This window comes from Chlamydomonas reinhardtii, chromosome 12 (genome assembly GCF_000002595.2).
Source record: "Chlamydomonas reinhardtii strain CC-503 cw92 mt+ chromosome 12, whole genome shotgun sequence".
In the NCBI taxonomy this organism is placed as follows: domain Eukaryota; kingdom Viridiplantae; phylum Chlorophyta; class Chlorophyceae; order Chlamydomonadales; family Chlamydomonadaceae; genus Chlamydomonas; species Chlamydomonas reinhardtii.
The window spans coordinates 3600279-3612585 of NC_057015.1; the positions used below are offsets into that span (position 1 = coordinate 3600279).

The 12307-nt window shown below is 65.8% G+C and overlaps 1 protein-coding gene across 1 annotated transcript; it reads left to right on the forward strand.

The window, feature by feature from the left end:
* The first annotated feature begins 24 nt into the window (after positions 1 to 24).
* On the forward strand, positions 25 to 12279 carry CHLRE_12g513900v5 (uncharacterized protein). Its single transcript, XM_043068275.1, has 25 exons — positions 25 to 173; positions 227 to 238; positions 458 to 673; positions 1010 to 1120; positions 1290 to 1370; positions 1511 to 1638; positions 1861 to 2108; positions 2350 to 2402; positions 2723 to 3391; positions 3608 to 4227; positions 4561 to 4775; positions 4949 to 5049; positions 5315 to 5479; positions 5728 to 6748; positions 7130 to 7222; positions 7537 to 7655; positions 7744 to 7839; positions 8144 to 8296; positions 8605 to 8859; positions 9125 to 9226; positions 9492 to 9650; positions 9909 to 9985; positions 10287 to 10404; positions 10753 to 10792; positions 11202 to 12279. The coding sequence occupies exons 1-25, from the start codon at positions 171 to 173 to the stop codon at positions 11372 to 11374; spliced, it is 5028 nt and encodes a 1675-aa protein (XP_042918370.1). The 5' UTR covers positions 25 to 170; the 3' UTR covers positions 11375 to 12279.
* The last annotated feature ends 28 nt before the right edge of the window (positions 12280 to 12307 follow it).

Consider the following 12307-nt stretch of genomic DNA (forward strand, 5'->3'; position numbering starts at 1 on the left):
TGAAAGAGCGGCTTCTGTCCGCGTAGCCGGCAGCACGGTTGACAAGGATGTGCAATTAGTGCAAATCCGCACTCGCGCTGTTCTCGGACTGCCAAACAACTATCAGTGCGTCAAAGTCGAGCTCACAAGCAAGCGGGCAGTTCTCCTCTCCCAGCTGTTCACTGCGCAGAATGGCACGGTAGCAGCCGCATTCGTTGCGAGGCTACCGCACCCTGGAGATAACAAGGTCCAGCTGCGAGTGAGTGAGACATGGGCATCCAAACACGCGACCGCGTCCACATGACCACGCGCGTTGTGACTCTGGGCGCGCCAGCCAGATACTTGCATGGCTATCATATATAATCTGATACATGTTCGGAGGCAGTTCTGCGTCTCGGAGCGTTAAATCAAAAGTCTGGGAAGTCTGGAAAGTGTTTTGGTGCACGCGCCTGACTCCCGACTCGACCCGACCTGTCAGGTTGTCCCGAACGCGCCTGAAGGGCGGCTGAAGCTCGCGTACCGCGTCCTCGCCAACGCCTTGTATGCCTATCTGGACTTGCGGGCAGATGGCGGCGCGGGCGCGGCGCAGCTGCTGGAGACGGGTACGGCCGCAAAGTGGCGGACCGTCAGGCTGCCGCTGCGGGAGCGCAACGTCGTGGGTCAGCTGCATGGGCCGGAGGTGGCACACATCCTGGTGAGGGAAGCAAACAGGCGCCGACCATTGCCACGCTATCCCATATAAAGAGATGCACACACGTTGTTTGGGTTTCGGGAAGGTCTGGCTTGCGCTCCGTTTGTCACACTTCTTACAGCAGCTAATGCGCCCAGCCTTAGCCTGCAACGACAAAGAAGGCGTTAGCGTCGCCGGGCGTGGCGTGGCATGGCATGCGCTGGGACGCAATCCCTCCAAGGCTCCAACCCAAACCTTGTCTCCCGTGTTCCTCCTTGTCCGCCGCCTGACTGGGCCCTACTCGTTGGGCTTGGGCACATCACCCCATCCCACCCTCAACCCATCACCCCTTGCTCCCAGCTGGACTACGTCGTACTCACGCTGCCCAACACGGTGGCGCGGCTGCCCGAGCTGGAGCTGCTGCCGCCCCTGGCCCGCCAGCTACACAGCTACGCGCACGGAGGTTTCATGGTACGGCATGGGGGCTGGCTGGCGAAGGGAGGGGACTGCCACGGTTAGGGACCATACGCGGGGCTGTGGCTTCATAGGCAAGTGCGGGAATGCGCCTGGATTCAGGCGGGTTAGGCGTTACTTAAACTGCGCTCTATGCCCGTCCACTGTGGCTGTCCCTTGCATGCAGGGCGCGGCCCTGTCCCTGCTCGCGGAGCCGCGCTGGGGCACCATCCTGTCTGAGAGCATGGGCGAGGGCGGCGACGACAAGGTGCGGCGGTGGCGCGATGTTTGATGAGGAAGCAAGGAGAGAAGGATGGACACCGCGGCATGTGTAAGCGTACGTTACTGTGCATGTGTATAGGTATGGCTGGTTACTCTGTTGCTGCACACCTGCAATTCGGCATGCAGGTGGAGTCTGTCATCCGCGAGCTGACGGGGCTGCAGCGCGACGGCGTCACGGCGGCGCGGCGGGAGCTGCTGCCGCTGATGCTGGTGCTGGAGAACAGCCCTGTGCTGTGCGCGTACGGCCTGGTCAGGTGGGCGGCGGGCCGGTTGGGTGGCGGGCTGGCTGGGCGGGTGGTTGGGTGGTTGGGTGGCTAGGTGGGTGGCTGAGTGGTCGCTGGGTGGGTGGCTGGGTGGGCCGTGATACTTTGCAGGCGTGAGTAGGAGGAGAAGGCCGTTTCTCACTACAAGTCCGGAATGTGAGGCCGCGCTTGTCTTGGGGCACATGCCTCCCAGCTTGCATCCCCCGGCCGCAGGATGGGCCATGTGCTGCCGCCCCGCCAAGTGCTGGAGGCCGACGCCGCCAGCGACGCCGCGGCAGGCCCCGCCGGCTGCATGCCCGCCGGGCCCTACCTGTGGCAGTCGTGGGGCCTGCCGCCCGCAAAGGTGCCCTACATGCTGCGGCCGTTCCTGGCGGGCGGGCGGGGCCCCGGCCTGAACCGCTACGGCTACGCGCCCATGCGGCTGGAGTGGGACCTGTGGCTCAACCCGGACGATGCCTCGGGTAGGTTGGAGGCGAGGGGCTGGCCGATGATGTTGATGACGCCCCTGTCGGGGTCGTGACGTTCGTGGTGGGGGGTCGTTCCGGCATGCTCGCTGCGCGGTACTGACACGCGTGCGCGGGGCCAAGCGTGCGTTGCATCGCTGCCTTGCATCGTCAGACTGTAATCTGGGGTGCTCAGCGACCCAGACGCTGCTGCCGTCAGTGGCTGCTCTCACGCTGCCGTCACCGGCTGCCCTCACAGATCTGGCGGGCGCGGTGGTGGACCACGGCACACCGGGCGCACTCGTGCAGCAGGTGGGTGGCGCGTGCAGGGCTGGCGCGTGCAGGGCAGGCTGGGACCCGCATGGACACGTGGCACCGGCCCTTGTGCTCGACATGGGCCGTGTCCTCTCTGAAACGCAAGAGCGCCAGCACTGCCGCCGCCACCTTGCCTTCCCCACACCTCCCCCGTAGCTGCCCTGTCGCACCCGCAATCCTTGCATCCCCCGTAGCTGCCCTGTCGCACCCGCATCTCCATCCACACCTCCACCCGCACCTCCACCTGCACCTCCATCCACACCTCCACCTGCACCTCCATCCACACCTCCCACACGCACGTTCACCCGCACCTCCAGGCCATCGCCATGACGCTGGGCTGCAAGGGCGTGGCTAAGTCCATGGGCCGCCGCCACAACCGCCAGCACGGCATCAGCCCGCTGAGATGGCTGGCGGACTTCGCCACCGCCCTCAACTCGGGGGCGAACGGCAAACACGACACGCCGCTGCCGCTGTTCGCACACCCGCACCACGTGCGTCGCCACGGCCAGCAGCCGCAGCACGCGCAGTACCCGCGGCACGCGGGCTCCGTCGACGCCGCCACCGCGGCGCAGTACACCACGCACGCGGATGGCTCGACTTGCCCCAGCCTTGAGAGGTATCTGCAGCTGTCGGTGGCGGGGCTGAAGCTGCGCCTGCCGCCAGCGGCGTCCGGCGCTGCGACGTTGCCGCCGGCGGAGAAGCTGGCTGTGCGGCTGCGAGTGGTTGGCAACACACACTCACACAGCCCGGCTGAGCTAAGCAAGTTCGCCGAGACGGGAGGCGCAGCGGCAGCAGGGCCAGCGCCCGCGGCTGCTAGCGGAGCTAGCGCCGCCGCTGCTGCTGCCGCCACGGGGCCGCGGACTCTGCTGTGTACACAGGACCTGTCTGGCAAGCAGGGGGCGGCGGCGGGCGGCGGCGGCGGCGGCAAGTCGTCTCTGTACCCGTTGGAGGCTCGCGACATGGGCACCACACTGCTGCTGGTGGAGGTGAGGGCCCGTGAAGCGTGCTGTGGGCTCGGGGCCTGTCTGTAATGCCCACCGGTCACGTGCACTGGCGGGCTGGCACCCACAGGCCGCCGCGCCTTGCCCCGCTCCTACCTCAGCTTTAGCCCCAGCATACAAGGGCCTCTCGCGCTTGCGCCCGTTTACACAAGCACACACTTGCTCATACAAACAAAGACGTGCACACACGGTTTCACACAGGTGATCCCGGCCAAGGGCAAGCCGCGCACCCTGGCGCGGTCCATCATCCCGCTCATGTCGCTATCCGGCCGCGGCGACGGCGCCGTCACGCTCAGCGCGCAGCTGCACGTGCGCCGCGCACCCAAGCCCACGGCAGCAGCAACAGCAGCAGCAGGAGCAGCAGGGCCCGGCTCTGCTGGCGAGCCAGTCACCCACACGATCGCGCCGTCCACTCCCACACTGGGCGACGCGCCGCGGCCGGTGGCAGAGGCGGTCGAGATGCAGACGGATATTGGGTGTACGAGTGGCGACGAGCGGGCGCGCGGCTTCACGGCGTTGACCATTCTGCCGGCCGGTCCTCTTGCTGAGGCAACTGAGGGCGACGGTGAGGGCGAAGGGCGGAAGCAGCAGCCGCAACACGCAGAGCTGGAGGCGGCTGCGGCTGCACCAAGGGCCCAGTCCATGGGGCGTGAGGCTGAAGGCGGGGCCAAAGGCACCGGCGCCGCACGAGGCTGGTTGCGCGCGCGTGGGGCCCTGGAGAAGGTGGGGCCGCCCGCGCATGGCCGTTCAGCTCACTCGGCCACGACGCCGGGCCCTGGCACGCCGAGCGCACCGGCCTTCAAGGCGTCTACCAGCGTCAGGTGCGCGCGTGCCGCTTCTCAGACCCTCAGCCAGTTGTGCGGAAGCGCTGCCTAGCTAGTCGCGCCACACACGTAGTGGCCCTCTGGCCCTGCTGGTGCAGAGTCTGCGCCGTGCCCACTGCCCAAGTCCGGCAGTGCCGCCACACCTTGTCACACCCTGCCACCACACGCCTGCTGCGCTGCCGCACCGTGCGCTGGCGCGCCGCTGCTGCCACCAGCACACACAGCGCACTGTACCTCGTGCTTTCCCACACACACACACACACACACACACACACACACACACCACACACACGCACACACATACACACTTTCACATGCAACGCCGCACAGAATCGCGAGCATTGTGGAGCGGGCGCGCGAGCAGGCGGCGGGCCTCGGCGACGGCGACGAGGACGAGGCCGCTCTGGAGGCCGCGCCCGAGTCGGAGGCGGAGTCGGACTTTGAGGAGGAGGGGTTGGAGGAGGGCGAGGCGCTGCCGCAGCTGCTGCTGGAGGGGATGGTGTCGGGCGCGGCTCTGGGCGCCGATGACGTGTTTGTGGCCACAGGTGCGTCGGCGAAGTGCCGTGTGAGTGTGCCAGCGCGTTCTTGCCATGACATCAAGTAGAGATGCCGCGCGGGGCCCTCCTTTGCGTTTAGGTTGCAAGCAACGCAGTCTGTTGAGATACCGATACGCGGCTTGGTACGCATGTGGCGGCGTCATGCGTCCTTGTGGTCGCAGACGCGGCGGCAGCGGACTCGCAGCTGTCGCAGCTGTGCTCCGGTACACACCGGTGTGCCGTGAGCGTGAGCCTGCGCTGGGAGACGCTCACTACACTGCAGGTGTGTGTGATGAATGCCCCCTGATCGCCCACCCCGCCACTGCGCCCTGCTCAATCAGCCGACGTCTGTGCCGGGGTGGAGCTCTGGGCGTTGGCCGGAGGGGTTTATGTGCGCAACGCCTCGGGCCCCACACGGCGGCCACCGCCGTGGGATGGGGCCCACACTCACTTATGCCTCCTGCCGCCCTGCGCCCTCTCCCGCACGCCGCCTGCCCTTAACCCAACCTATCCTCCCGCTCCTCTCCGCTCCTCCCCCGGCTCCGCAGGCGGCTCACCAGCTGTACGGCCTGCCGCCGCACGTGGCGCAGTCCTGCACCGCCATGCTGTCCAGCCCCGGCGGCCTGTTCCTGGACATCAAGAGCGGCTACAGCACGGCGCCGCAGCTGCGCGCCTTCGCCTCCACACTGGCGGGCATTGGCGTGTATACCAAGGTGTGTGTGTGGGTGTGTGCGTATGTGGGTGTGTGGGTGTGCGTGAATGTCTGCGTGCGGGCTAGGAAGGCGTGGGATGGAGGGCAGCTCGCACAATTCCTAAGCACGCACACGCACACGACGCATGGCATACCGTACACGGTCATTGTGTGTTCTTGTCCTTATGCTCTCCAGCACACATGGCAGGGTCCTTGCATTTCCCTGCAATGCTGGTGCTTTTAAGACACACACGTCGCACCTGTCCACAGGCCGTCTGCAGCTTCGTGCCACGCCAGATCGACTATGAGGACCCGCCGCCGCCCGCCAGCGCCGCCGAGACCGGCCTCAGCCGCGGCGGCGGCACTGGCGGCGGCAGCTCGGCCGGCGCTAGTGCTATCGGCAGTGGGGTCGGCAGCGGCATCGGCAGCACAGCACGGCAGCTGCAGTCCGCCCTGGTTGCAGCGCATCCTGTCGGCGGCGGCAGCACACCACCCTGCGGTACCAGTCCTGCCACACCCGCCAGTCCCAATGCCGCCGGTGCTGCCGCCGCCGGCGGCACCTTCGGCGGCGCCCCCGACGACGGCGCGGCAGCGCCGCCGCCACCTGCCAAGCCTGCCGGCGGGTTTACCAGTAAGAAGCAGCTGCCTGGCCCTCTGCCGCGCTTCTTTGACACGGTGCTGTTCTTCCACGGACTCAATGGGCTGGAGCTGGCGTGCGAGGCGGGCAGCGTGCCGCCTGGCACGTGCGTGCTGTTCAACGGCGCGTCGATGCTGGTCGAGGACCCCGGCGCGGCGGTGGCGGTGCCGGACGCAGCCGTGCTGCGGCGGCGGGCCGGAAAACTGGTGGAAGAGGCTGTGGAGGCGGAAGGGGCGGAGCGGGCAAAGGAAGAGGAGGCGGAGGGTGGGGCGGGGAAGGGCAAGAGCAAAAGCAAGAGCGACAATTCGGGCCTGCCGACTGAGGCGGAGCTGCAGGCAGCTATGGTGCGGGCGGGCATGTCGGTGCAGGAGCAGATGCGGCGGCGACACGGCTGCCTGTCTGGCGGCTGCTTTGGCGGCGCGGACAAGAAGAAGAAGGCTGCTCAGCCGCCGCATAAGTCCGTTGAATTCACATCCGTTATGGACGAGGTGGAGAGCGCGGCCAACACAGAAGCAATTGAATTGGCCGTCATGAGCGGCGCCGGCAGCGGCGGTGGCGGCGGCGGTGGCGGCGCCGCGACAGTGCTTCCAGAACTGGTGGACAAGGAGGCGTGGCGGCGGTACTGCACCGTGGTGTCCATGTTCAAGGTGTACGGTAAGTGTGTGGGCGGTGGGGTGGCGGTTGGGGTAAGTGGCTGGGGTGGTGGTTGGGGTGGTTGGGTGGCGCATGCGCATGCGCAAGAGTTGCTGCAGGTGGGTATGGGGGGCCTGTGCGCACGCAGTACGCAGCCTGGTGTGGGGCGGCGGCGGGCGCGACGTGGCCCAGCCATTCCACAAGGCTAGCAGGCGGGCGCTCGGTGGCCAGTGCAGCGCCCCGCACTCTCAACAACAGCGGCACAGTGAAGCTGTGACCCCCCCTAGCTACGCCCTCTCGACTTATCTAACATGCATGGACCCCCCCCGTACCTGCCTACGCCTTCACTTCTTAATTAATCATGAATGTGACCCCCCTGCCCCGTGCCGCCTACCCCCTCAGGCGGCATCTACGTGCAGGAGCCGGACTGCTCGCCCAGCTGTGTGGACGCCCTGACGCGCCTCACCAACAGCCACCCAGACTACCTGCCACTGGGTGAGGGGGCTAGGGGGCTGGGGTGTCGGGGCTGGGCGGGGGGGCCGGGGTCGCGGGCATGTGGGAGCTGATGCTGACACACCGAATCGATGCGCACACGCTGACCCTGTTGCGCCACTGAGGCCACAAGCGGAGGAGGCACACAGCAGCCTGTGTGGTGAAGGAAGTCGACAAGCGCGTGTGCATGGGGGTGTGACGGCCGCTGCATTCGCGCCACTCGCAACACGCACACACACACACACACACACACACACACACACACTTGACTTTGCGCAACGTTTTTCTTGTGCTCTTTAACACACACACACACACAGGCTTCGCGTACGGGCACATCAGCACCAAGGCGGTGGCGGCTGCGGGCCATGTGGGTCGCGGCATGGCGGCGCAGCAGCTCATGGAGGAGCTGCAGAGCCGCAAGAAGCTCAGCGACAGGGTGAGGGGTGGAGCGGAGCAGGCGGGGGAGGGGGTGGAGGTACCAATCCAAACCACCACCACCACACGCGCGCCTCCTGCCCTTGCAGGTGAGCCGCTGGATTGACGACGGCGTGCACGTGGGCGCCTCCGACCAGGTCTACCTCAGCTGGGCCCGCCGCCTGCTCACGAGCGAGGAACTGCTGGTGAGGAGGGAGGGGGGTTGTAAATACCGGCCCAAACTAAACCAAAACCAACGAAAACGACCGGAGCACATGCAGAGGCGACAGTTGCAAACGATAATACTTATGGGAGAGGGCCGATTGGGGGGGCATTTGTTCAAATGCCCAACATCAAGAGAGAAGCAGGGGAGTAGGGACCAAGGGATTGTGGCATTTATGTAGGCCGTTTTAAGGCTCTAAGGGCCAGGGTGAGCCTCGCACGCCATGCCTCAACCGCCACGCATTCCACCGCCCTCGCATTCCACCGCCCTCGCACACGCCCCCGCAGTACCTGCGCTCCCAGCGGCTGCTGTTGCGGCTGCTTGCGGACTACGACTGCGGCGGCGGCGGCCCGCTGCAGGAGGGCCCCGCGCTGCTGGCGCTGCTGGACGGCATGGGTGCCATGCGCTACATGCTGCTGCGCTTCTTCCGCCACTACGAGGTATGGGTGTGTGCGTGCGTGTGTGTACGTGTGCACGTGTGTGTGTGTGTGTGCGTGTGTTTGTTTGTGTCCTGGCCCGTGTACCCGTGTGCGAGTCGTACGTCTGCAGGTCCGCAACCGCAGAACGCTCGGTACATTCGCGGTGCTGCTGCCGGAGGGGGGCAAGCCGTCTTGATGCGACCGTACTCAAAACAACTCTATGAATGCGCCGCGTGTCAGGCATGACCGCGCCCAAGCCAGGTCCCCACCCACCGACACACGCGTCCCCTTACACATGCATAGCGCGGCCCCTTCCACCCCATGTGCAGGCCACCAGCCCCATCACGCTGTTTGAGATCGGCTGGAACTTCAACTACACCAAGTCCTTCCTGCGCCTGGTGCGCAACCGCGGCGCGCTGGCGGCGCTGCCGCCCGCGGAGAAGATGGCGACGGCGCTGTGGCTGGTGCGCAACCGGCAGCTGTGGGTGTGGCTGCACCGCTGCGGGCGGCGGGACGCGCACAAGCTGGTGAAGGAGGCGCTCGCGTGTCTGGTGGAGAGCTGCAGTCTCAAGGAGTATAACCTGGTGCGGGGGTGGGGACTTGGGACGGAAACAGTTTGAGGGCGTGTTGTGAAAGACGGACTTGAGGGCAGAATGACGTGGACCGCGCGCGCGTCGTGCATGCACATGCCTGGGTTGTATACAACACAAGGACGGCAGGGGCCACGACCGGACCCAAGCATCACTGAGGCAGCAAAGTGACAGAGGCACAGGGCCACTGTGTGCCACTGCGGCTGCCGGCTCCGTGCCGCAATGACCGTTGCCCTGCCGCGTCCCGCGCCCTGTGCAGGTGGTGGAGGTGCTGGGCGGCGAGGGGCCCTTCCGGCGGGAGTTCGTGGGCTGGCTCTGGCTGGGCGGCTGGTCCTACCTCCGCCGCATCAAGGCCTGCAAGGTGGGGGAGGGGGCCGCGGCACCGCCAGGGCCACCACTGTGCGGTGTGCGCACATGGCCACACACTTAAAAGAGGGAGGCACCGGGTACTGTGCACTCGTGCAGCAAAGCGCATGCGCGTGCCTCTTGCTGCCTAGGGCAGCCGGGCACGGCTTCCTTGCAATATGTGCCAAGCTCCCACCACCGGTCGTCACGATACCCGCCGTCCACTCTGACAGCCTCCTTGTCCTGCTCGTGTCCCTGCCCCCCTCGCTCTCTGCCCCCAGGAGCACTGGGCGGCCAGTCCCGACACGCAGCTGCTGTGCGAGCCCGCCCGCCTGTACGGCTACGTGCAGTACGCGCGGCGCGTGCCGGGCGGCGGGCTGCTGCCGGGGCAGGGGCTGGACGCGGAGGAGTTCGAGGGCAGCAAGAAGCGCATGCCGCGGGTACATGCGTGGCGCGCGTGGATGTCATGTGTGCGCATTTGGTTTACCCGTACTGTGTTTTATCATAGTCGATTGTGTCCTACCGATTGTCTGGGGGAATGCGTGCTCATGGTATAAACCAAAGGTGCACTCTCAGCACACACGGGCGGTACCCAGCGCCGTTCTTGCCCACAGCGCACAGCTGCACAGCATATTGCGGTACCGGAGAGAACGCACCAACCGTGGACCACATTGCCGCCGTTTTGTCGTGCCACGCAGTTTTGGCTGAACGGCGACGTGGTGGTCACCCTGGACCCCACGCACACGCGCTACAAGGTCTGGTGGCTCAAGCTCTGGTGAGTGGAGCGCCGGTGCGGCCCTGCCGCCTGGACTAGCTGCCAGCCAGCCCCCCGACACGGGCGAGCGCCGTGGTTAGCTGAAGCAGCAATCCTGTCACACGCCGTTGCGCCTGCGGTGCAGAGGAAGCAACGCTGCGTCAAACTTAGTTGCCTGGCAGCCGTATTGACGTGCTGTATGGTGGCACTCGGGTGTCCGCTGGACATGGTCAAGGTAGCGCTGGCGGTCCCGGTCACTGCTGACTCCGCCCTTCCACCCTTCCACCCTTCCACCCGCCCACCCGCTCACATGTGTGTGCAGGCGCGCCGCGCGCAAATGCGCGTGCTGCGTGGGCACTTGGGCCTGCCACTGCGCCATTATGGAGCTGTGCTGCTGCTACGCGCTATGCCTCTGTCCCATGCTGTGCTACCCTTACTGCGTGAGTGCACAGTGAAGAGGGGGAGGGGGATTACATTCATGATTATTTAAGAATTGAAGGCGGGGAGGGGTTAGCCTATGCACGACTCGCGACGAAGGGGTAAATGCCCGGGGGCGGCACTGCGGAGAATCAACAAGGCTTCACAACACGTCTGGGCGCAAGGGCAAGAGCATCCTAGGGATGCGTGCAAGGCCGATAAGGTACTGTGAACCTGGCACGCCCTTTCTTACCCCCACGCTCTCCTCCTCGCCCTGTTGCATAGGGTTTGGTTGAGTTTGGGCTGGTATCTACAACGCCCCCTACGCCTTCACTTCTTTAATGATCATGAGTGTAATCCCCCACCCGCAGCGGTCCAAGGTGCTGCCGCTGCTGCTCGCCGTCATCCTCAGTGAGTCGCCTCCGCGCCCGCGCGCCGAGCGCGACTAGCAACCCAGCGGTCCAATCGTGCTTCGTGGCCAGTCCACAGAAGCAGCACAGATTGTGTGCTACGTGGCCTCCCGAGCGTTTGGGGGAGGGGCAGTGTGTCTGGGCCAGGAGACGCGTATTGGGCTCCCCCCAAGCGCACCCTGGGATCATAGTGCCGGCTTGGCAGCGCAGTTGTGTACCCCCATCGTAGCCTCTCGCCCGTCTTGTCGCTTCTTCGACCCTGACCGCCAGCGCTCCTTGCTTGCCCCTAGTTGACCAGCCCACCGCCAACCTCCTTGCGCCCGCTGCCACCGCCAGCCGTCCTTCTGCCACCTGCCACTCCGCCATCCCACCACCCCACCTGCTGCCCGCTGCCACACACACCACCGCAGTCGTGCTGTGGCTGCTGCTGAACGCGGGCGTGCTGGGCGGCGCTGTGGGCGGCACCCAGGGGTCCGACGACGTCGCAGCCGACGTGGAGCGGCTGGATGATGAAGTGCAGCGCCCCGAGGACAGGTTGGTGCAGGACGCCGAGAAGCTGTTACGCCGCCGCCTGCTCTCCTGAGCGCAGGCGCCGGAGGCTGGCGCGGTGACGGGAGGCGCTAGCAGTTAAAGGCGGCGCGACGGCGGTGGTGGTGGCGGTGGCCTCATCGGAGCTGCGCTGGCATGCGCCGCCGCAGATGTAGCGCGCCGCAGTCGGCGGCGTGGGGTACGGAGTCGAGATGGAGAGGCCGGCGGCTGCAGGGACAGGAGCAGCGGCGCCTGTGCGGGCGCGGTTGGAGCTGGGGTGTGAACCAGGGTAAAAAGGAGGGGGCCCTGAAGAGAGAGGGCCAAAGAGGAGTTCCGGAGGGCGCGGCTGAGGCCTGCGCGCTTGACCACGCTAGTTAGAGCCATGCAGCGCATACGGTACCTATGTTCACGACATACAACTATATAAGGCATACATGCACCTGTGCATAGACACTTTGCAGCATTCGTGTGTGCCGGTGTGCTGAATCGTGGTTGCACGGCGATGGTGTTGGGGTATCGGGTACCGTCATTGATGGGTCAGGAGGGGGCCGAGGGAGCCAGTTGGTTGAGGCGTCCTGCTGATGTTCTGTGTAGCAACATGCGGTTGGTTGTCTCGTTGGAATGCTGAAAACGAGTTCGGCCATCGGCATGCATTGTGGCGCGCCGGCTGTGCAGGAGCCCGCGTAGGAGCTGGCCAGGGCCCTGGTTGCTGCGGCCGCCAGCAAGCCCAGCCTCGAGAGTAGCAACTGCGGTCGCCCTGAGCGACGGCGTCAGGCGTAGTTGGTAGCACACAGTACAGGGGTTAGTCTTGAGGCACGCGGGGTACGGCGGGGGGTCCACGACGTACACGCCAACGTCTCTACGGCCTCTGTCCTGATGCAGCGCAGGCACTGATGAGCCTGGCACTCACACTCACAGTCACATCGGTGCAAATCGGTTTCAGTGTAAACACTCTATATTCTATTACATTCAACATACTGCATTTAGC

What these genes read in the sequence shown, in the direction of transcription:
- CHLRE_12g513900v5 (XM_043068275.1), top strand. An exon ending in GTCCATGTTCAAGGTGTACG is followed by an intron (nt 6,749 to 7,129) that starts GTAAGTGTGTGG and finishes CTACCCCCTCAG; the next exon opens with GCGGCATCTACGTGCAGGAG. An exon ending in TGCTGTGCTACCCTTACTGC is followed by an intron (nt 10,405 to 10,752) that starts GTGAGTGCACAG and finishes CCCCACCCGCAG; the next exon opens with CGGTCCAAGGTGCTGCCGCT.